At 43.7% G+C, this 20772-nt stretch overlaps 2 protein-coding genes across 11 annotated transcripts in view; one reads left to right on the top strand and one right to left on the bottom strand.

The window, feature by feature from the left end:
* NEUROG2 (neurogenin 2) overlaps positions 1–20772 on the top strand; it is a 456819-nt gene that overhangs the window by 249647 nt on the left and 186400 nt on the right. The gene's annotated exons all lie outside the window — the stretch shown is intronic.
* Positions 1–20772, bottom strand: part of ANK2 (ankyrin 2) — a 372658-nt gene that overhangs the window by 238355 nt on the left and 113531 nt on the right. For 5 of the 10 annotated variants that reach the window (XM_061343850.1, XM_061343855.1, XM_061343852.1 and 2 more), the window contains exon 1: positions 2003–2159. The exons of 2 other annotated variants lie outside the window; for them this stretch is intronic. In XM_061343850.1, coding sequence (XP_061199834.1) covers positions 2003–2086 — 84 coding nt within the window. In that variant the 5' untranslated portion in view covers positions 2087–2159. Of the gene's footprint in view, positions 1–2002; positions 2161–20772 lie in introns of those variants that run through there. 3 more of the 10 variants (XM_061343842.1, XM_061343846.1, XM_061343848.1) reach the window with 1 other exon arrangement.

Raw genomic sequence — 20772 nt, 5'->3', positions numbered from 1 at the left:
TATACCTCCTTCTGATAAAAATAAATTAAAAAAAAAAATCTATTTCAAGTGGTAAGAAAATAATTGCTAGAATATAAAAAGGAATACTAAAGCCTGGAATTGTATTTCTTCACAAAGTCACTAGAAGGGTAAAGCTTCATGAGAGCTAATCCAGTACCAGACCTGAGGCACCAACATCTATTTGCATCTGAACTGAGTTATCAAGATATTTTTTTCATGTTTGTCCATTGAAAATGGCCAATTAATATGTTTTAGTTGTAAAAAATAACTTGGAAAAGATACCCAAATATTTATTGTTTTTGAAACACAAAGATATGTCACCTGTTGGAAAATGCCAAATACTGAGACTCAACACAAGAGAAGCTTTCTAAGCATTCATTTGGCAGCAGTGGCTGCTGTTTCAAAATTGAAGGCCATGGGCCACTTTGCTTAGAAAATGGCAAAACAAGAAAACATGGGTGAAAAAGAAGAGATAGAAACACTATTTCAAGCTCCAAAAACCTCCCCCCTTGTATGATGGATTATCTAACAGTCAGATGGAAACACTAGGTATATAGTCAATCATTTGAGTTTTCCTCCCTCATGCAGATTTACTGCCCCAGCCAAACAAACCTTTCAAATTCAGAGGCAGGACAAAGTAGATATTCCCTCTACTGCTTGGCTGTGCTTAGACACAAGGCTAATGTGCTATATAAAATCTCCCACTGTGTGGAGATTCAGGCAATACTCCAGGCACAGCAGGGTGGGGTGAGGATGTTTTTGTTCAGTTTCTTGCTTCAACTGGATTATCTCATGCCTTTACCGTTGTAGGTACAAAACCTTCCCTCAGTGATAAAACAAGGCTGAACAGTGTCACCTAAGCGTAAGGCAGCTTTTCTTCACCAGGTCAAAATCCCTGTGGCAGTCCCTGAATCAGTGTCTGTTTGCAATGCTGTGTGTTATTCCCGTTTGTAGCAATTTGCCTTGCTCATAACATGATGTTGGTTAAAATGCAAATTAGATGCAAAACAAGGGGCTGAAGCATTTATCAGTGAATATACTTGGTATGGATTAAATTCTTCCTCACCCCACAGGTAGTCCCACATATTTAATGGGGGATACCTCTTCCACTGATGAAGATTAAAGAAGGGGGAGTGTGGTGTGTGAATAACTGTAAACCAGTTTATGTCATAATTATGCAGAACCACAGACATATTTCCTCTTCAGGGGGAGAAGAAAAGTGGAAATAAATAGTTGCTCAGAATTATAGCCATTAAATTACGTCAAACAGAGGAGCGAAGCAGCAGATACCTTGCACATCAATGAAAGACAGCAGACATGCAGAGCAGGGCTCTGGGTGTGGCTGGACCAATTGTGTTTTACTCAATTCACTATTTTCCCTTAGCATCACTGACCTGCCACAGACAGTACAAAAGCCAGCAACATGTCTCTGGCCATGGTTGTCCATAACCTGATCTAAGAAACACCTCTAAGTAAACCAAAGGTTCATATGAGGAAAAACAGATGGGAGCACACGAGCCAAGTCAGCACCATTGTGTGTGGGGTTTGTATTTATTCTGTCAAGACAAAGTGCCCTCTTTCTTAAGGGCAGCACGAGGAAACCTGCCGCAAGAGGCATCTGCTGCCCAACAAACGAAATAAAACCGAACACCACAGCCAAAAACCAAAACCAAAAACCAAACCAAAACAACGGAAAACCCAAAACATAAAAAGGAAAGAAACCTTCTGCTGAACTACCCGACTTAGTCATCACAACGTTATCGATTCCCCTGTCCAGACAGGGAGAAGCCCTGCGCTCGGGGCGGAGGACCCGTAGGCTGGCTACTGAGACACTGGCCACCACCAGCGGTAACACCCTTCCCTGCTTGTCCGACACTAAACACCTCAGCTCTGTACAGGCTGCTGCATCACCCACTGCCCCACAGCATCGCCCCACAGCACCACCTACGGCCCCACAGCCGCGGTCCAGCACCACAGCCCCGCCCGCTGCCCCGGGCCCCACCTTTTTGGGCCTCTTCCTCCTCTGGACGCTACCGTTGCTCCTCTCGCCGCCGTCGCTCCGCTGAGCTGCCTCCTCCTCATTCATCCTGGCGGGCAGATTTCCCGGCGCCGCGCCGGGCCATGGGCGCCTGCAGCCGCTGTCGAAGGTGGGGCCGGGCCGGGGCGGGCGCAACGGCGTTGCCGCGGCAGCGACGGGCGGGGCCCTGCGGAGCAGGGATAGGCCGAACCCCCCCGGCTCTGCCCCACTGCCGAGCTCGCGTGGGGAGCGACCGGGCACAATCCCTGTGAGAACGGGTGGCCCCGAGCCCCCTTGGACACAGGGATGGGCGCTGCACGGAGAAGCTTTGCCCCTGGTCATCCCCACTCAAAACGTGCCCCTAAGGGGAAACTGAGGCCCTGGCACAGGTTGCCCAGAGAAGCTGTGGCTGCCCCATCCTTGGCAGTGTTCAAGGCCAGGGTGAATGGGGCTTGGAGCAACCTGGCCTAGGGGAAGGTGTCCCTGCCTGCTGGAACTGGATGAGCTTTAAGGTCCCTTCCAACCCAAACCGTTCTATGATTCTATTTCATCAGCAAGAAAGAACAAATATTGACCTCTCCCAGCCCTGTGCGCATGAGTTGAGCTTGAGGTTTGTAATTTCATTCATGGAAAGAGGAACCAAGAAATGGAGAGATGTGTGGAGGAACATGGCTCAGAAAAAGTATTTCCAGCAAGAGCTGGTTGTGTCCTCCTGAGAGCACACCAGTGCTTCTCCCTCCCGGTGGGGGAGGGGGGCAACATGGATGAGCCCACAGCACTTGCCACATCCCAGTGTGCTGCTCATACACACCCTCCTCATCCCTAAACCCATATACGTAACAACCAAAAGATGCTCCACAGTCAGCATGACAACATTCATGGCAGTGAGATGGACACAGCATAAGGTGACAGTTTGTACTACTCTAATAAATTGCCCCCTTCTCACTTTGAACAAGCAACACCGCAACGGCCACATGTCATGTGAGAACTGCAAATGCATTCTTCTACTACTTCTGGTGAAGTCATTAAATATATATATAATATACACCATTCCACATGCAGCTGAACAAACCAAGTAACATCCTCAAAGGCTGGGGAACAAAGAAGTTAAGTCACTTTCATTGCTCTCAGCAGAGGAGAGGCTGAGGAAAGTGGAAAAGACCCAGCACAGCCAGAACACACCCCATGGCCATGCTAACAAAACAGACATCAGAGCAAGCAATGTAACAATCCCAAAGTCCCTTATTGTTCTTTTTTTTTTTTTTTTATTTTAAGAGTGACTTCTTTGTTACTGACAGTAGTAGTAAATTCTACCCTAAAAAAGAGAAATAACTGATGTAAAAGCAAAGGGAGCTTCAACTCTTGAAGGCGGTGGGTGCTGTGCAACACTGCATCTATTAGGCTGTAATTAGAGCTGCAATCACAGTCACAGTATTTTGGGGAGGAAGTAAACTAGTAATTTGTTACCAGCACTACACACTCATGGAAGTCATTTGTGGTGAAACCTGTAAAGATGTGGTTATCTTTTTCTTTTACAAACCAGCCTAGTCCACGCATAAATGCTGGGTTTAAACAAAAAGGTCATCTCCTCTTTCACCTTTTAGTCAAATTTTGCACAAATCCATTTCCCTCCTTGCCCTTTCCACACAAAACTAAAGCCTTTGATACGTTTACTTCCACTAATAAGAAGCGATCCTTGGATTAAGGCAGATTGTTGAAGTCTGTGGTGATAGTATATTGTGCTTTCTTCTTACAATCATGTTTCTTGCAAAACTAAATACAAAATTACAGATATTTCTGACTGTAAATATGAAGACAACTTTAACCACACATGATGATTCTGAAAACTCAGAGACACGGCACAGTTGAATGGGGTGAAGCACACAGCATCTTGCTCCCAGCCAAATCCATCACTTACCCTTCTTTCCCTGGAAGAGGTGAGCATTGCTACTGCTTTGCTAAATCTACATTTATTTTGGTCTTCAAGCTGGAAAAGAATAAGGCAACAGGGTTGCAGGAGAACTCCATGACAGCCAGGAGAAGAAGCAGATTTTCCTAAGACTTATGACTGAAGGCTTGATGCCTTGTTAAGAAGTCACCAGGAGTCACCAGCAGAAAAAGGCCAGGACCCAGGAGGCAGCCATGGCTAACTGCAGGCAGTGAGGTGTGTGGAAGAAGTGAGAAAGACACAGTTTGAGGATTTTCAATTTCAATACATAAGTTTTCTAGTTCTTCGTACCCTATCTTCTCAAGTAGGTCCCTGTCAGAGTAAAAACACAAAGGGAATTAAGGAGTAGCTAGCTACAAAGCCAGGCTGCAAACAGTATAGGATCACTCCTGTAATTAGCCAGGCTGCAAACAGTACAGGATCACTCCTGTAATTATCCATCATGAAGCTGCACATTTCTCACTCCATCTTTTCTTTCTTTCCATCAGCACAGGAGAGTTCCACCACCACAGTATTCCCTGTGAAATCAAGTATACAGTGTGACAATGCCCGCAAACAAAATAATGGAAAAGCCTATTTGTGACAACTATCTCAAATGCTTCTCAAATGACAGCTACAAAACCAGCTCAAACCCACAGGTACAAGCTTACTGAAGGACCACCACCTCATGAACCTTCATTACTCTTAGTTCAGGTCCCCAGATCCAGGGCATTTCCCTTTGGCAATACAGTTTTAGGAGTAGTTAAAGAAAAAATGCTCTTGCTCAGTACCAACACATGAGTACTCCTCATTTCCCACAGACTCAGAAATACAGCATGGAACCTCATCAATCTAACCACTTAAGGCATCCCAGCTGCTGGGAATGGGCAAGGGGTCTCATAACTGCACCAGCTCAGGTGTAACAACCACACAAGCAGTCTCGAAGAAATGCCCAAACACACCAGTGACTGCTAACTATTCAAGTCTGCTGAAGGCATCCTCCCTTATTTAAAGCAGTGGATTGCATTTCCTTCACGTAGCAAAATTTATTAACTGAAAAAAACTACATAGACATCATCAAGCATCTCATATGAGGAGTTCAACAGGGAGTAATCTTTTACTCACTTGTAACAGGGATGTAGTCACATTCATTATGATTCATTATGACCCCTCAGCTGTTTATAGAAGCTCCAACTTCAACCCATATCTATCAACCTTTAGAACCTAGTGCAGGATTCGTAATTTATGACTAGGTAGTTCCCATGACTGAGGGCTTAGATGATCAGGTGTGGAAGCTTCCCATGGATATATACTGTCGGTCACAGTGTTCTGAGGCCATATTCATTACACCCAAGTCCAGGTGCTTAGCCAAAACACTTTAATCCACCCAGCAGCTCTGTTACATTCCAATTGAACAACCTTTCATGTTAACAGTGCACGTTTACCTCCCTCCCTACAGCTTTGTGGAAGGGGATTCCATCCCAGCTTAAATTTACTTTATAGAGCTGAAAAGAAAATATGCTCCAAAAGCATGAAGCAACTCCCTGAGAGTTCTTCAGCCAAGTGCTGGCCAACCTCCCCACTGCCAAGGAGCTTCTTGTAGTACATTAGCAGTAGCAGCAGCAGTATTAAATGAATCCCTTTCATTGGGGAAATGCAGTTAGTTGGAAGCACTTCCTTATTGAGTTTTACCTGAGTGTTTTCCACACTTAGGACTCTCACTCCCAAATGCACATAAGCCAAAGGGGAGCATTACCTTTACAACTGTTGGCAGGTATTATGAGTCTGCACTATGCTCTGGGATGCTGCAGCTGGACCATGGCTGCCATGTAAGCTGTCAGGCTTCTAACCATCTCAGGCATGTCTGCACGGTCCATTTCTATCACAAAAGTCATGCTTTCCAGAAGAAAACAATCTTTTTCCAGAGTCATTCCTTATGATATAATTCCTGGTTCCTTACACAATTCTAACATTTAATCTTAAAAGGCCAGCTCTATTCCCACTGAATTCAACAGCAGCAGATCCATTAAAAATAAAATGTTTACAATCCCAACATTAAAATAAACAATGAAAATTAGAAACTTATAGTTAAAAACTAGGACTTCTGTCTACACCTTAACCTTACTTTATATTCTGCACCTTTGCTACCCATACTATTACTACTAATAATAATAATAATCATTTTAAAAGCATTGTCAATAGTAAGAACAATTCCACATTTTGGAAACTGAATGCTCAGTGGGATCTTATCAGCATGTATAAATACCTGATGGGAGAGAGCAAAGACAACAGAGACAGGTTCTTCTCAGTGGTGCCTGGTGACAAGAAACAATGGGCACAAACTGAAATACAAGAAATTTCATTTAAGCACAAGAAAAAAAAAACTTTTAATGTGAAAGAACTGCTTACCTATATAGACTATGAATTCTCAAACCTTAGAAATACTCAACACTTGACCACACACAGCCCTGAGCCAAGACAGGGATGGGGGTAGACAATCTATCTCCAGAGAGCTCTTCTCACCTCTTGACCACTCTGCAATGCTACAAACACAGGGTGTTGATTCTGACACTCTTTGAGCAGAGTTTATTGCTTTTGGTATTTGATAAAAGCATTAAAATATTCAGGTGTTCCAGCTGAATAATGGCAAATATTATTATCCTTAAAATGATGACACCAATATTTTATCAGCTGCTTTTATGTTTAGTATTCTAAAAACCAAAACACTAGCACATGTGGTACATGCTCTGTATCCATGCAGCAGTATGCCACAAATGATCAGCTGGTATTTTATTGACTCACCACTACAGGAGTTTCTGCTGGTTGCCTTGAGCTGAACCACAGCTCCCATCTGTCCCACCCTGATAAGGGAAGGACAATGGAGTGCAGAGGGTAGGGATGGAAAGCCATCCATGCTTTGCTACTGAGAACTTTAAACCAACTTGGCATAGGAAAGAGCTAAAGGACGCACTTATTTAACCTGTGCCAAAATGTCTGACCAAAGTATTTCTATGATGGAATGAAGTTAAGTGCCAGCTTGACCTTGTGCTCACCAACAGGGAAGGGCTCACTGGAAACATGACACGGCAGGGCAAGCTTGGTTGTAGAGATCATGAGATGGTTGAGTTCAAGATCCTCAGGACAGCCAGAAGAGTGTGCAGCAACCTCACTGCCCTGGACTTCAAGGGAGCACTTTGGCTTCTTCAGGAACCTGCTTAGTAAGGTTCCATGGGATGCAGCCCTAGAGGGGCTGGTGTCCTCGACATAAAAAGGACATAGAACTGATGGAACAAGTCCAGAGGAGGGCCATGAGGATTATCAGGGGACTGGAGCACTTCCCATATGAAGACAGGCTGAGAAAGTTGGGGCTGTTCAGCCTGGAGAAGAGAAGGCTGCGTGGAGACTTCATAGCAGCCTTCCAGTATCTGAAGGGGGCCTATAAGGATGCTGGGGAGGAACTCTTCCTTAGGGACTGTAGTGATAGGACAAGAGGTAATGGCTTAAAACTTAAACAGGGAAAGCTTGGATTGGATATAAGGAGGAAGTTCTTTATGGTGAGGGTGGTAAGGCACTGGAATGGGTTGCCCAAGGAAGTTGTGAATGCTCCATTCCTGGTGGTGCTCAAGGCCAGATTGGACAGAGCCTTGGGTGACATGGTTTAGTGTGAGGTGTCCCTGCCTATGGCAGGGGGGTTGAAGCTTAGATGATCTAAAGGTCCTTTCAAACCCTAACTATTCTATGTTTCTATATTGCAGAAATGAGCATTTTACATGCTGCTATACAACTCTTAATTATCTCTTCCATCCCCCAAACAGAATCAGCAGCAGAGAAAGTAAGGTGTAAGCAAAAAAGAAAAAAAACAAGGAGACCAGAAAAATATTTTTACCCTTCTCAACAGATAATCAAATTATACCTTTTAAGCCTGTCAGTAACATTTTGTCTTTTCTCCCTTCTAGTTTGCTGTGTGTAAAATTTCTGAGTGAAATCTCAGACCTGATAAAGACAAGGGGAGTTTCACAGCTGCCTTCACCCACCCAAGCCAACCATCACTGTTCCAACACAAATACACCTCCAACTAATATAATGGCTGCTCATATGCAAGAAACAAGCTGGGCTTTTACATACAAAACCTGAGACTCAGACTACAGCAAACATTCACTATTTTGTTTAATGCAAAGGGGATACAACCTAACTTCTTCACTCAATTCTGTGCTCTTCTAGGTATGAAAGGATTCATTTCTTGACAGGGACAGAGGGGATGAAACAATGCAAACATCTAATTGGTCAATGATGGTCCCTGAGTGGGACATTTCCTACCTCAAGCAAAATCCTGAATACAGTCTTACTGGCTTTTTTATACCTAGTTGAGGATGGATCCAGGAAACAAGAAGAGGTGAACAATCTTTACATCAAGAAAAGTTGAGGCTCTTGCCCAAGAGAATGGACAAAAATATCCCAAGTGTAAAGACAACCAAAAAAACCCCAAACAAACAACAACAACAACAACAACAAAAATACAACAAACAAACCGAAACCCAAAACCGAACAAACAAACAAACAAACCAGCACAGTGACCAAAGAAGTGGATAAGTATTTGTTTCTACTGATTTGACTGTAATGTCCTACAAAGCAGATTCCTTCAACCATGTGTCATAGTTTTCCATTTAAAATAATCTGTTAGGTTGTGTTTATGAAATACTGGAATGCTACAGAGTTTAAACCTAAACCAAGCAACAAAGCAAATTTTCTTTAATCTGTGCTCAAGGCTAGGTTGGATGGGGCTTGCAGCAACCTCATCTAGTGGAAGGTGTTCCTGCCCATAGCAGGGGGTTGGAACTGGAAGAGCTTTAAGGTCACTTACAGCTTAAAGCATTCTAGGAATCTGATAGACATGACTGGCCTGGTAATGGATCTTCTCAGTAGCCAAGAAATACCATGTTTGAAAAGGAGACCCCACAAAAATTAAGTCAGTACCAAATCCCTGCTGCAGTTTACTCCTGATTTACAACTTCAGCATGCCAGTGAGCAGTGGTAAGCAAGCCCCTTTCCACCTGCCAAGCAGTGGGTTTTGATCACTCACTTTCTTTTCTTGAGCTTCCTAACATTGGCATAGCACAACGCCTCTCACTGCTGGTTTCTACACAGCAGAAAGACAGCGAATATTTCTGTGGTGAATACATTTGGGTTACTTATTTTCTCAGGTGAGGACCCGTTGCTGGGATCAGCCTCATCATCAAAAGACAATACCTGTCTGTGGGTTCTTGGTGTAGAGCAACAACACATAGTACCCTCTTATCATCAGTCAAATATAGCAGAGTTGATGATGCATTGCATATTGAAAATGTGTATTACAGCAAAGGTTCTTCTTCCAAAGGAAAGTATTTCCAAACTGGGAAAAATTCACATTTGAGTTTGATACTGTCAAAAATGTGTATCTGTGTCTAAAAAATATATAAACATTTGACCCTTTCTCTTGTTTCTTCTATCCTCTAGAAAAGTGTCATTCCATGGAAGTGGCAAGGAACTATCAATATTTAAGATTTTCTGAATGAGATTCTCAACAGCCTTTAAGCACAAGATACAAGTCAATCAGCTCAAATAAATCTGAGACTACCTTTTCAAATACCCATTAAAAAGTAATGCAGTAAGCTAATCTGACACTATCGTTTTATTTTCTGCCAGAAAGGGAGCATTATTAATGTCAAGCCACCAAACTCAATAGACGAATCAAGGAATTGTCTCAAGAAAGAATCAACTTTGAAACTACTGTCTGTTCTAATGAAACACCGAGTTACTTTGTCTTTCAGTAGTAACACCTGATATTTGTTGGGGAGATACAGTATTTTTAACATTATGTACATTCTAACTTCCAGCCAAGCTGCGCAGAGGTACGATTGTCCACAGAGTTTGAAGTGCTCCACAAAACACATCTGTAGTGAAATCAACAGTCAAAATGCAGATTTAAAACCAGAGTGGGGAGAAGAAATTCTCCCTGTGAGTGTGCTGCAAATCAAGCAAATTAAAATCTACAATCTGACTGCTGACTGCACAATTTCCTGCCCAGTGCGAGCTGCAAATTGGTTGTTTACATTACCCATTCATCTGATACTTACAATTGAGTGCATGTGACCTCACATAACACCTCTGTCTAGAAGACATCAAACCTGGGCAAGAGAAAACTCTGATAAGTACCTTGCAATCATCATGCTGGTCCTAGGCCCCATGGTGTTTGCTATAGTAACCAGACACGTACCATGGACACTTTCAGCTTGGAACATTCTTTTTTTATGCCTTGAGTCTTTGTTTTAGGAGTAATTGTTACTTTGTTTTATTTTGGACAAAGGAGGTTTTGTGTTCATTTGGCAAAGCAAAGATTACCAGAAATCAAAAATGTTATCAAGTTACAACACAAAGGAAAATTAGAATAAACATTTATGTCATGGGTTCTATAAAATACAGTATCTTCACATGCACAAAGTGCAAGAGAAATGTGTCGTATTTTCAGCAGAATGTAACAAAATAAAGAGCAATGATTGTTATCTCCACCCTTCTCTTGCTAGGTATGGCTTTCATGTGCTTATAAAATATTCTGATCAAACTTCCACCTCTTGGATTTAATTTTTATACATATGTACTGACTGTCTCAAGATGAACTCAAAACAATCATCAGAAAGAGTTCAGCTATTTCAGATTTCACATCCACATGCTTTGAATGAAAAAGCACAACAAAAGTAACAGGATTGCCAACACCAGGGGAATGGAACTGGAACTCAGTCTGGGAACAGCACCAGTGGCATAAAAGGAAAAGAGAAATGACACTGGGAGGTTGAAAGAGGGGATATGAAGAGAGGAGTCCATGCTTCCTAAAGTCCTGTGTTCTCCAAAACCTGGGGGAAACATAAAGATCTATGATCAACACACGTTTTGAAACTCTTCAGATGAATCGCAAAGTGGCTCACATGCAGAGCATGAACCTGCTGCCATTATTACCAACAAGGAGCAAATGATTGTCTACTATTCCAGAAGTAAGGAAAAGTAAATAGCAGTGGTACTTATGTAATCTTAATTTTATCTGTATTGATGCATTACATATCCTAATTATATCATTACAAATCTGTTATTTCACTAGAACCTCCAGCTCAGTTTCAATGACCAGACCAAGGGATCATTGAGAGAGACAGAGTAAGGGCATCTCTTATCCGATTTGCTGATTATTATTTTAGAGAAATGGGAAGACATGTTTTTAGGGCACTGTAGGACTAGGAAGAGGATGATGGCTTCACAGCTAGGGCAACTGAAATTCACACCAGGTAGCATGATTCATGCTGCTACACCTGTTCTTGGCATTGTACCTAGTGCAAGACAGATGCTTAGAAACAAGCTGTCCGCAGGGAAGGCTCTCATTTTCTGGATGCCTATCAGAGATCTTGCAATCTTTTCTTTAAAGGGTTAAAAAAATCTCAGGTATAAGCAAAGTCAAGAGAACAGTTAGTAACTGGGGATCAGGGATATGGAATACACTTACTCTGAAAAACAGAAGTCCCTATTTTCCTGAATAAAGGGTATAAACATAGTCAAAACTTTTGAACATCGTTTCTCTCTCTTGGCATCCCATCTATTGAACAGGAGTAATTGTATCGCTTCCCTCAACAGAAATGCAATGAAAAATTAATTAATTCTTTTCCAGCATTCTGGATATTACTTTGATGAGCACTATAGATGAGCCCCCAAGCTTATTAATTCTTTCTTCATGGGAAGGGGAGAGGGAAGGCTTTGACCAACATATTGTAAACAAGGCCCAGGGCCATGAATCAAATTATGAGAAGAAAACAAGCTATTGAATAGCTGTTTGTTCAATGGTTGCCAAACAATTTTGGGCACCCAGTATAGCAGGAGTCAGTGGAAAAAGTGTTACGGGCACATGTAACTGAAGATTGTATCACCATGTATACACATGACTGGGACAAACAAAGGTTGCAAAAGCATCATCTAAGTTGGTACTCTCAGTCAGCTCCTTTAGGTGTAGATTTAAGTGTGTGTATAATATATATACATATATATATATAAGGACTCAACTATAATACAGGATCAGAGTGTGAGACATTCTGATTTGACAGTAACTGCTATTTTCAGTGATCTCATATCTTAGGTACATAGCTTCTACTTGATGGTATATCAAATCCATCATTGGAAACCTGTTTAAACCAGGAAAGGTCAAGCAAAAGTTATTTCAGAAGGAAAAGGAAAGGTTAATTAACAAAAAATATATATTCCACAGGCAAAATGAGGACCTGCAAGCTCTTCTGATTTAATCCCAACACCGACACCTGTTCCTTTGGCTTTTATTAATCATTACTAGAGCAAATCCCTGACACCCTAGGAGCTTACCAATGGGCTGTGAAGCTACTGCATTAAATTGTCCATCATACACCAGCCCCCAGGAAACACCACACTGCCACAGGAAAATAATTAAACACATCCTATCATCAACTGATTCTGTAAACTCAAGAGAGAATTATTAGCACAGGTCACAAGAGGAGTTTGAGTCTACCCCAAAGCAATGGAAAGAACTCAGATGCCTAAGGCGTCCGCTTACAGTGCAGAGTTCTGTGTGGCAGTGAAGATGTTCTGCTAAGTCAGTTCATCTTACTACTCTTCATGATATTTTATTATTATTATTACTATTAGTGATTATTATTACTATCACAAGACAGATTCCTCCAAGCTGTTCCACAGTCCTGTTTACCTGGGCCTAAGGGCAAGGAGAAAATACTGTGTAAGCCTCTGTGATAAATGGGACTGCAAGCATTGGAGCACCCATTGCATGAGGTGCCCTCCAAGCCACAACCTCAAAGGCTAACACTGGAGGAGAAAATTCTCCTGTCTTAACTAAGGAAAACATAAAATATTAAGAAGGTGTCCCTGCCTGTGGCAGAGGGTTGGAACTAGACTGCCTTTAATGTCCCTTCTAACTCAAACCAGTCTGTGATTCTCTGACAAAACACCAAGATCCTGAATGACAACACTTTTATGATGGTCTCCCCTAAACCACTTCCCCTATTCTAAGTCTGACTACACTGGCATCTTCCTGAACCCCATTTTTTCCTGCCACAATATTCCATTTGGAAGTGTTTTAATCAAATATCTGCGACAACTTCTTGCCTTGAGTGAATAAACACTTCCTCTAACATTCAGAGAAAAACTGCATGTCTATATATTTAGCAACAAAACACTGGAGTAATATTTAACAAGTAATTTATACTTCCTTTACTGTAGAAGGTCATTTCAGCACATAAATCTGACATTCTTCTACTGAAAGTACATCTTGTTAAAAAATATTGTCTTTGGAACTGTACCAACATGTACTCCATGAAATAGACGTTTAAAAAAAGAAAAAAAAACAAAACCAAAAACAAAAACAAAAAAAAAAAAAAACAAACAAACAAAAAAAAACCCCAAACTGTAAGCACTTCCTTTTTTTCACCCACAGGTATTGTACCTTGGAAAAAAAATTAAATTAAAAATAACCACTTTCTCAATATTAGGGGGAAAAAAATACTTATGAGATGTCCTTTTTGTGTTCAGATAAAACATCTGGAGCAGAAATATGAGTAGGTGCTTGGTTTTGCTCTTACGTGCTAGGCTGAAGATAGACTCATGCCCAGACCATGGTGGGATTTTGTGCTGTTGTCAAAAACTGTGACAGATGACGTTCCGCGTACCTCACAGTATCACAGTATGCTAGAGATTGGAAGGGACCTCAAAAGATCATCTAGTCCAATCCCCCTGCCGGAGCAGGAACACCTAGATAAGTTTACACAGGAACGTGTCCAGGCGGGTCTTGAATACCTCCAGAGAAGGAGACTCCACAACCTCCCTGGGCAGCCTGTTCCAGTGTTCTGTCACCCTCACTGAGAAGAAGTTTCTTCTCAAGTTTAAGTGGAACCTCTTGTGTTCCAGTTTGTACCCATTTCCCCTTGTCCTATCATTGTTTGCCACTGAGAAGAGCCTGGCTCGTGACACTCCCCCTTTATATATTTATATACACTAATAAGGTCACCCCTCAGTCTCCTCCAAACTATAGAGACCCAGCTCCCTCAGTCTTTCCTCATAAGGGAGATGCTCCACTCCCTTAATCATTTTAGCTGCCCTGCGCTGGACTCTCTCCAGGAGGTCCCTGTCCTTCTTGAACTGAGAGGCCCAGAACTGGACACAATATTCCAGATGAGGTCTCACCAGGGCAGAGTAGAGGGGAAGGAGGACCTCTCTCAACCTACTAACCACCCCCCTTCTAACACCCCAGGATGCCATTGGCCTTCTTGGCCACAAGGGCACAGTGTCGGCTCATGGTCATCCTGTCGTCCACTAGGACCCCCAGGTCCCTCTCCCCTACACTGCTTTCTAACAGGTTGTTCCCTAACCTATACTGGAACCTGGGGTTGTTCCTGCCCAGATGCAGGACTCTACACTTTCCCTTGTTATATTTCATCAAGTTATTCCCCGCCCAGCTCTCCAGCCTGTCCAGGTCTCTCTGGATGGCAGCACAGCCTTCTGGCGTGTCGGCCACTCCTCCCAGCTTAGTGTCACCAGCAAACTTGCTAGATAGTACACTCAATTCCCTCATCTAAATCGTTGATGAATATATTAAATAATACTGGTCCCAGTACCGACCCTTGAGGCACTCCACTAGATACAGGCCTTCAACTAGACTCCGCCCCCATAGACTACAACTCTCTGGCTTCTCTCCTTCAGCCAGTTCACAGTCCACCTCACTACCCAATCATCCAGACCACACTTCCTCAATTTAGCTGCGAGGATGCTGTGGGAGACTGTGTCAGACGCTTCGCTGAAGTCAAGGTAGACCACATCCACTGCTCTACCATCATCCATCCACCGTGTTATTTCCTCATAAAAGGCTACGAGATTGGTCAAGCATGACTTCCCCTTGGTGAAGCCATGTTGACTGCCCCTCTATAACCCTCTTATCCTTGATATGCCTTAAGATAGCACCAAGGATAAGGTGTTCCATCACTTTCCCAGGGATGGAGGTGGAGGCTGACTCGGTCTATAGTTACTCAGGTCCTCCTTCTTGCCCTTTTTGAAGACGGGAGTGACATTTGCTTTCCTCCAGTCCTCAGGCACCTCTCCCGTTTCCCAAGACTTGGTTAAGATGATGGAGAACGGTCTAGCAATGACCTCCGCCAGTTCCCTCAGCACCCGCGGGTGCATCTCATCTGGACCCATGGATTTATGGATGTCCAGATTGCTCAACTGGTCTATAACCCATTCCTCATCAACTAAGGCAAACCGCTCCGTTGACCTGTCTTCATCTGAGGTCTCAGCGGTACAGGGCTCTTCAGGACTGCCTCCGGCAGAGTAGACAGAGACAAAGAAGGCATTCAGTAACTCTGCCATCTCTGCATCTTCTGTCACCAGGGCACCCGTCCCGTTCATCAGCGGGCCTACATTGCCTCTGGTGTTAGTTTTATCTGCCATGTATTTGAAAAAGCTCTTTCTGCTGTCCTTGACCCCTCTCGCCAGCTTTAATTCCAAGGAGGCCTTAGTCATTCTAGCTGCCTTCCTACATCCTCTAGCAGCAGCCTTATATTCCTCCCAAGTGGCCAGCCCCTCCTTCCATGACCTGTAAACTCTCCTCTTCCACTTTAGCGTACCCAGCAATTCCCTCTTTAGCCACGCAGGTCTCCTGACCCTCTTCCTTGACTTCCTACATGTTGGGATGCTCTGATCTTGAGCTCAGAAAAAGCAGTCCTTGAATGCCAACCAACTATCTTGGGCCCCTTTACCTTCAAGCAGCCTAGCCCATGGGATTTCCCCTAGCAATTGCTTGAAAAGCCCAAAGTTTGCCCTGCTAAAGTCCAGGGTTGCGATTCTACTTGCTATTCTACTGGTCCTACCGCACAAGATCCTGAATTCTACCATCTCGTGGTCGCTGCAACCAAGGCAGCCCTCAACCTTCACTCCTTTCAACCAGACCCTCCTTGTTAGTGAGGATGAGATCCAGACAGCGCTCCTCTCCTGGTTGGCTCATCCACCATTTGCATGAGGAAGTTATCATCCATACACTGAAGGAACCTCCTGGACTGCGGCTGGGTTGCCGAGTAGTCCTTCCAGCAAACATCAGGGAAGTTAAAATCCCCCATGACGACCACAGCCTGTGACTGTGAGGCCGCTGTCAGCTGCCTGTAGAAGGCCTCGTCAACTTCCTCACCCTGATCCGGTGGCCTGTAACAGACACCCACAACAGTATCGCCCCTGCCAGCCTGCCCCTTAATTCTCACCCACAGACTCTCAACTTGCTCATCATCTGTCCCTGGACAGAACTCAACACATTGTAGCTACTCTTATACATAAAGAGCAACCCCACCACCCCACCTGGCTCGCCTGTCTTTCCTGAAAAGGACATAGCCCTCCATGACTATATTCCAGTCATGTGAGCTGTCCCACCACGTCTCTGTAATTGCCACCAGGTCATAATCTCCTGACTTAACACAGGTTTCTAGCTCCTCCTGCTTATTTCCCATGCTGCGCGCATTGGCGTACAGACATTTCAGGGAGTGAGCTGAGCACACCGATTTCACCCTAGGATTACAGGAGGCCTCCCAGTCTTCATCAATTCTGGAGTGCTGCCCCACTCGGGCAAGCCCAGCTACAACCCCATCTCCCTTCGAATCTAGTTTAAAGCTCTCCAAATGAGCCCTGCTAGTTCATGCCCCAGCATCCTTTTACCTCTGTGAGAGAAACCTTTCCCACATGCCATTGTCCAGACTGGTGCCCTATAAAACCAGCTGTTATCAAAGAATCCAAAGCCCTGCCTGCAGCACCAGCCTCGAAGCCAATTGTTTATGGACTGAATTTTCCCATTCAGTCCCACATCATCAATGGAAGATGGAAGGAGTGAGGAGAAGATCACTTGAGCCCCAGAGTCTTTCACCATCCGCCCCAAGGCCCTGTAGTCTTTCTTCATCCCCCCCAGACTGCGGGAAGCAGCTTTTCCCTCACCCGTCTGGAAGACCAGCAGCGGGTAGTAGTCTGTCGGGTGCACCAGGTTGGGGAGCGCCCTGGTGATATCCCTGATCCGGGCTCCAGGCAGACTACACACTTCCCTATGATGAGGCTCAACTCTGCATATCGGGCCCTCTGTTCCTTTCAGAATGGAATCACCTACTACAATGACCCTTCTTACTTTCTTATCAGAGGCAGTCTTGAGGTGTGAAGTCGACCGCCTCAGTCATCTAAAGTCAACAAAAAAGATTCCACAGGCCCCAGGGGCTGCCCTGAGCTATGTTGGCAGATTGCATGGAAGAAATTGAATTTCAGATGGCCCTTTTAGGGCTCTGTCCTCAGCTGGGTACAATGTTCAGTGAAGGTTCAAGGCACTGAAGCATTTATTCACCTCTAAGGGCTTTTCTGTACTGTGGCTATCTCAAAATGCATGCTGGAGTGGTGTAACTATAAAACAACCTCATACAGCAGCCTGCAAACTAATCTATCCTTCAAATTAAAGTGTAAATCAAGGAAAAATCAGATCTGAATAGTCCTTTATTGCATCTAATCACCTTTAAACAGTAAATCTTTTTATGTCAAAATCCTCTAATATGGAAGAAACAAATACTTTTCATTCCTAGAGACAATGGACACTTACTAAACTGATTCTCATTTTATGATCCTACCATTTCTGTCAAAAAATGTAGTTATGGGCCAAGCTGCACTGGAGAAGGAGGACTTGCTCATGTTATCTAACAACTTCACAGACTGGTTTGGGTTGGAAGAGGCCTTAAAGCTCATCCAGTTCCAACTCCCTGCCATGGGCAGGGACACCTTCCACTAGACCAGGTTGCTCCAAGCCCCACCCAACCTGGCCTTGAACACGGCCAGGGATGGGGCAGCCTCAGCTTCTCTGAGCAACCTGTGCCAGTGCCTCACCACCCTCACCGGGAAGAATAAGAATTTCTTCCTGATGTCTAATCTCAATCTCCCCTATGTCAGGTAAACGCCATTCCCCCTTGTCCTATCACTATCAGCCCCTGTCCATAGCCGCTCTTCAGGTTTCTTGTAGGCCCACTTTAAGCACTGGAAGCTGCTCTAAGTTCTCCCCAGAGCCTTCTCTTCTCCATTCTGAACAATCCAGCTCTCTCAGCCCATCTCCAGAGCAGAGGTGCTCCAGCCCTTGCAGCATTTCCAAGCCCCCAACTTGCCTAATTTGCAAGTAAATAATATTTTAAAATCCTATCAATTATGAGTCTTAATAATAAAAATCAGCTTTAACATTAGAAGGTACAAGACCGAGCTCAATTTTTGAAGCTCACTGGAGAGACCATCTTCTCTAGCTGATGCTTCCTCCAAAGGAATTGCCAGTACCCTGAGCGTAGCAGCCGTACTCTGGCAAATTCACCTTAAGGAGGTGGCATTTCTCTTACAACGTGGCAATTAACACTCCCACAGTGAGTAACAGGATGAATCATTCTACCAATTAAAAAAAAAAAAAAATCAAGGAAAATGGCTACACTACATATTCTTCTACCTTAAAATAGGCCTTTCCTTCATATGCTGCATTGTAAACAGCCCAAATACATTTGATCTTAGAATAAGTTTTCTGCTTATAGTATCTTAGGCCATAGCATATAAATTAATGCATTTATTTTTAACTCCCTGTCTCAAAAGGGAAGCTCTGTGAGGGAAGAATCTCCAGAGTGCTGTTTGCCTTGGAACCGATCCTGTGGGATGGCTCTGGGGAGGCAGCCATGTCCAGAGCAGCCACTCACACATTAAAATATAAAATGAAACAAGTAAGTAAAGCATACCAACACAAATGCTGGAGAAATGTTAGTCTGACAAAGCTCTGGAAGTTCTGAACAAGATGCAGGATGAATTTGTCCATAAGGGAAGTCCAAAAGCTTCATGGTATGAGACACCTCCTATAGCAAATGGAGGAGGTGAGCACAAAACCCAAGGTGAATCTTAGGCAGAGGGCTTGAAAAGCTCTTCAGAAATTACTGTTTGTGTGACAGACACCCTTTTACTCCACAGCAGCAACAACAAAACAGCCTCTGGAAAAAGATGCTATCAGTGTGTTCTCCCAAACCAAACTCTGGCTTGCTGTTTAAATCCATACTTGAACCCACTCTTCACCTGAAAAATTACATTTCCCTATAGAAGCAGGAGCTAAAATTCTGCTAAAAACTACATTAGTTCAAGAGTAGGGAAGGTGACCTTCTTCCCATATTTTTGCACATCATATCCCAAATCTCTTTTTCTCCCTTGAAAACTATTAGCTCAAATCAATGCATTTATGAAATATCATTCCAGTGGGAAAAAATAATTAATAAAAATTCACATTCTGGGTAATATACACTATTCACCAAAAGCAGTTTGGTAAATGGTCTGTATTTTGGTAAATTGAAAACCCCAAACATCTGTACCTGGTGAATTTCTAGCTACTTTTTTAAAATATGACTTTGGAATAGTTGATATTTTACTGTAATTCTGGTGGTATTTGACAGCAGCTATAACATGGTATAAAATCCAGATCAGAAAGTCCTAGCAGTGGAGCCTGGAAGAGAAAAGGCCTCCTGAGGAGAGAGAAGAGGCCAGCCTTATAGCATTATGCCAGGCACAGCTACGGGTTGGGCAGAGAAGAGATTCAGAGCAGCCCTGCGGGGAAGGACCTGGGGGTGTTGGTCAATGAGAAAATGAATATGAGCCAGCTTCAGCGTGCGCTCGCAGCCCAGAAAGCCAATTGTATCCTAGGCTGCCTCAAAAGGAGCGTGACCAGCAGGTCGAAGGAGGTGACCCTGCCCCTCTACTCTGCTCTTGTGAGACCTCACCTGGAGTATTGTGTGCAGTTCTGGTGTCCTCAACATAAAAAGGACATGGAACTGTTGGAACAAGTCCAGAGGAGGGCCATGAGGATTATCAGGGGACTGGAGCACCTCCCATATGAAGATAGGCTGAGAAAGTTGGGGCTGTTCAGCCTGGAGAAGAGAAGGCTGTGTGGAGACCTCATAGCAGCCTTCCAGTATCTGAAGGGTGGCCTATAACGATGCTGGGGAGGGACTCTTCCTTAGGGACTGCAGTGATAGGACAAGGGGTAACGAGTTGAAAGTTGAACAGGGGAAGTTTAGACTGGATATAAAGAGGAAGTTCTTTACAGTGAGGGTGGTGAGGCACTGGAATGGGTTGCCCAGGGAGGTTGTGAATGCTCCATCCCTGGGGGTGCTCAAGGCCAGGTTGGACAGAGCCTTGGGTGATATGGTTTAGTGCGAGCTGTCCCTGCCCATGTCAGGGGGGTTGGAACTTGATGATCTTAAGGTCCCTTCTGACCCTAACTATTCTATGATTCTATAGGGACAGTGCTGCTGCAACCACAGGGACTTCTGATGCACTTGACTCCTGTTGAAACAAGAGGATGGAAGATACCGATGCCAGTCCAAGCACAATGAGAAATCTCCCATAGGTACAAAGAAAACAGATGAAATAGAGGAAGAAAAACAGAAAGCAAATAAACCCAAAGACAGTTCTACCATCATACATAATTAATAAAATACAATGAAGTTAATGACATATATGAGTTGAACTGAATCCTGGAGTGAATCTAGTAAACGCTAAAGGAAGACATTTTGCCTATGAACTACAGTGCTTCCTTACAGATCAACAGCACGCACACGTAATTAGTGGAGAGAAAGCCTGAAATATTTGAACACAACTAAAGGAGGAGACAACAGGGAGCAAATACATTTGGATTGTAAATTTATAGAGTAACTTCCACTGAAATAAGCAATATGCAGTTAGTATATGTTTTGCTGCATTG

Source organism: Neopsephotus bourkii, unplaced genomic scaffold, assembly GCF_033783945.1.
Source record: "Neopsephotus bourkii isolate Nb327-2 ecotype Australia unplaced genomic scaffold, CSIRO-AGI_Nbou_v1 NB_1827, whole genome shotgun sequence".
Classification (NCBI taxonomy): domain Eukaryota; kingdom Metazoa; phylum Chordata; class Aves; order Psittaciformes; family Psittacidae; genus Neopsephotus; species Neopsephotus bourkii.
This window is presented reverse-complemented; position numbering and strand designations above follow the sequence as displayed.